This window comes from Austrofundulus limnaeus, unplaced genomic scaffold (genome assembly GCF_001266775.1).
Source record: "Austrofundulus limnaeus strain Quisiro unplaced genomic scaffold, Austrofundulus_limnaeus-1.0 Scaffold15, whole genome shotgun sequence".
Lineage (NCBI taxonomy): Eukaryota > Metazoa > Chordata > Actinopteri > Cyprinodontiformes > Rivulidae > Austrofundulus > Austrofundulus limnaeus.
In genome coordinates this window covers 3,882,062-3,884,660 of record NW_013952417.1, presented here as the reverse complement: position 1 = coordinate 3,884,660, position 2,599 = coordinate 3,882,062, and the positions used below count along the sequence as shown (strand labels likewise).

General features: G+C 35.2%; 1 protein-coding gene across 1 annotated transcript in view; it reads left to right on the top strand.

Annotated features, from left to right (window-relative positions):
* ghrhrl (growth hormone releasing hormone receptor, like) overlaps nt 1-2,599 on the top strand; it is a gene marked incomplete in the record, with an annotated part of 49,049 nt that overhangs the window by 36,502 nt on the left and 9,948 nt on the right. Inside the window, 2 exon segments of the mRNA XM_014002945.1 lie at nt 1,456-1,588; nt 1,687-1,840. Of these exon segments, the coding sequence (XP_013858399.1) occupies nt 1,456-1,588; nt 1,687-1,840 (287 nt within the window).

The window sequence follows — 2,599 nt, the reverse complement described above, 5'->3', positions numbered from 1 at the left end:
ACTCACTTACTCACTTACTCACTTACTTACTTACTTACTTACTTACTTACTTACTTACTTACTTACTAACTTACTAAATGTTATATAACAAATGATTATTTTAGAAATACAAATAACCTTTGCCAAATAAGGTTTATGGAGAGTGTAGAATATATAAAACTTTTACTCTCTGTCAACAACCCTCTCATCTGTTAAATCTTTAATATTCTTTTTATCACAATTCAGAAAATGGGGTAATAAAATACCCTGACTAAAAATCAATTTTTTAAATTTAAAATAAGAAAAAAAAATAAAGAAAAAGATAAAGTCAATTATCTGTTACTCTTTCCACACCAAAATCAAAGAATAACAAAAAATTCTGACTTAATTCTCTTGACTTGAAAGTTGGCCAGCTGTCATGAGAAGAATGCACTTAGTAACTTCACCTTTAAACTAGTTCACATTTAAAGTTTTACTTTTGGGGTCGGTTAAAATGCTAATGAGGGCCACATTTGGCCCACGATCCTTGAGTTCCACACATGGATTTAAGGCTATATCCAGAACATGACTGCCGTTTTGCAAACCAACGTATTGATTCAAAGCAAATATTTCCAAAGGGAAGGGGGTCATGTAGCATCAAAGACCATAATTGTCTCAAAAATGGATTGCTGCTATCGTGTAATATCTCGTGTTTCAGAAATTATCAACACAGAACTTGACTTTGATCCAATATGGCGGCTTTCAAGATGGCAGCCATGTTCAGGAGACTAAAAGCTAGTTTCCCTCACTTGTTATTTCCTGGGGCAGTCAGATATTTCATTTTCCTTTTCAGCTCTGAAATGAATGTGTCCTCCTGATACTTTCTACTCAACCTGTATACATTTTAAATCAGTAGATATATTTAGTTTCACATGAAAACTGGAAGCAGAGGAAACACTCTACACGGTTCAGCCTGAAATAAATAAAAGCAAAATCTGCCAGCCAATGCATTAGTTATTTAATGTTATTTTTGCATTTGTTTTTCTCTGTTTCATATTGCCTACAATGTTGTTAAAGAAATATCTGAGGTAGCTGAGGTGAGACAGCTTAAGAGGTGACATGGGGAATTGAGAGACTTCAGACTAGAGCTCAGAGGTCAGGGAGAATATTACACAGGAGGAGACGCAGCAGGAACAAGCTGCTCGCCAACTGAAAGAAAAACAAGGAAAGTTGATCAAATGAGACAGGAGGACAAATAGAAGGACAACCAAACTGAAGAGTAAACACTCAAGGCATGCTAACAAAAGAATACGTAGGCACTTTAGAAAGAAAATAAACATTTGAAATAAAAAACTTAAAAAGCCAATAATTGTTATTTTGACATCATTCATTGCTATTTATATTAATTAAACTGTATTAAGGAGCAAGTGTGACTTGTTAAAACAATTTGGTTGTGTAGCTTTTCAGTGCATTTATCCTCCTATATCTTTTCAACAGGAGGCTCCGATGTGCCAGAAACTTCATTCACATCCAGCTCTTTCTTACTTTTATTRTGAAATCTGTGGCGGTTTTCATAAAAGACGCTACTTTGTTCTCAAACGATGACACCAACCACTGCACCCTCTCCACGGTGAGATAAGGAGTAAATATTGGGTTGTAGCTCAAAAATTCTTCAGAGGCGTTCATTTTTTGCTTCTCTTTCTTTCCTTTTTTAAAACAACTGTCCAGTTCGCCTGCAAGGCTTCTGTTGTTTTCTGTCACTACTGTGTGATGGCTAATTTCCTTTGGCTCCTGGTGGAGGCGCTCTACCTCAATTCGCTGCTGCTTTCCTCCTTCTATCACAGCCGTCGATGCCTCTGGGGCTTCGGCCTGCTCGGGTGGGGTGAGATACCTCTCTATTGCAATATTAGAATGTTTGAGACCTAAAAATGTGCTGTATACAGAAGTCAAACCTTTTTTAATGAATAAATGTAAAATAGAGGTTTTATGTGAATGGCAGCTTTGCTGTTTATCATGTTTATGCCATCTGTACGTTTTGTGCAGAGCTTTTCTAAACCCGTTTCTGTCAACTGTGTAAAAAAATTGTTTTATGTCAGCATCTCAACATTAACATCCAAATGGATGTATACTTAATTCTCAGGTTTTTGTTTTCTTTTACTTTAACATTCTATATACTTTACTGTAGGATTGGTGTTTTGGATTATATGGTGCTCTGCATAAAACAGCCACTGTCATGTTTCCCTGCAATTAGGATTATATTTTCCCTACCAGTGCATAGATTAACAAATCAAAACAATGAATTGCATTTTTTTTATAAAACACATCGAGCCTGATCCAAAACCAAGTACTTGCTGAGTTGGACCTAAAACATAAGGACTTTTAAAAACATTTCTTTTATTTAGAACAAGATGTCTCTCCTTCCTTATAGGTTCAGCCTGATTTTGAGAATGGGTTCTCTGCAGACTCAAAGTAGGCGTTTCTCAAGCCTGAACACTGATTGATTACGTGTATTTGCTCTGTTTTTTTTTAAGGTTGGTTCTTTTATTTCGTTTTTCTTTCACTTTTGATTTTAACTACATTCACATTATTTTTTTAATCAAATTGCAATGTATCATTAAAAACAAACATTTAGTTCTCTCTA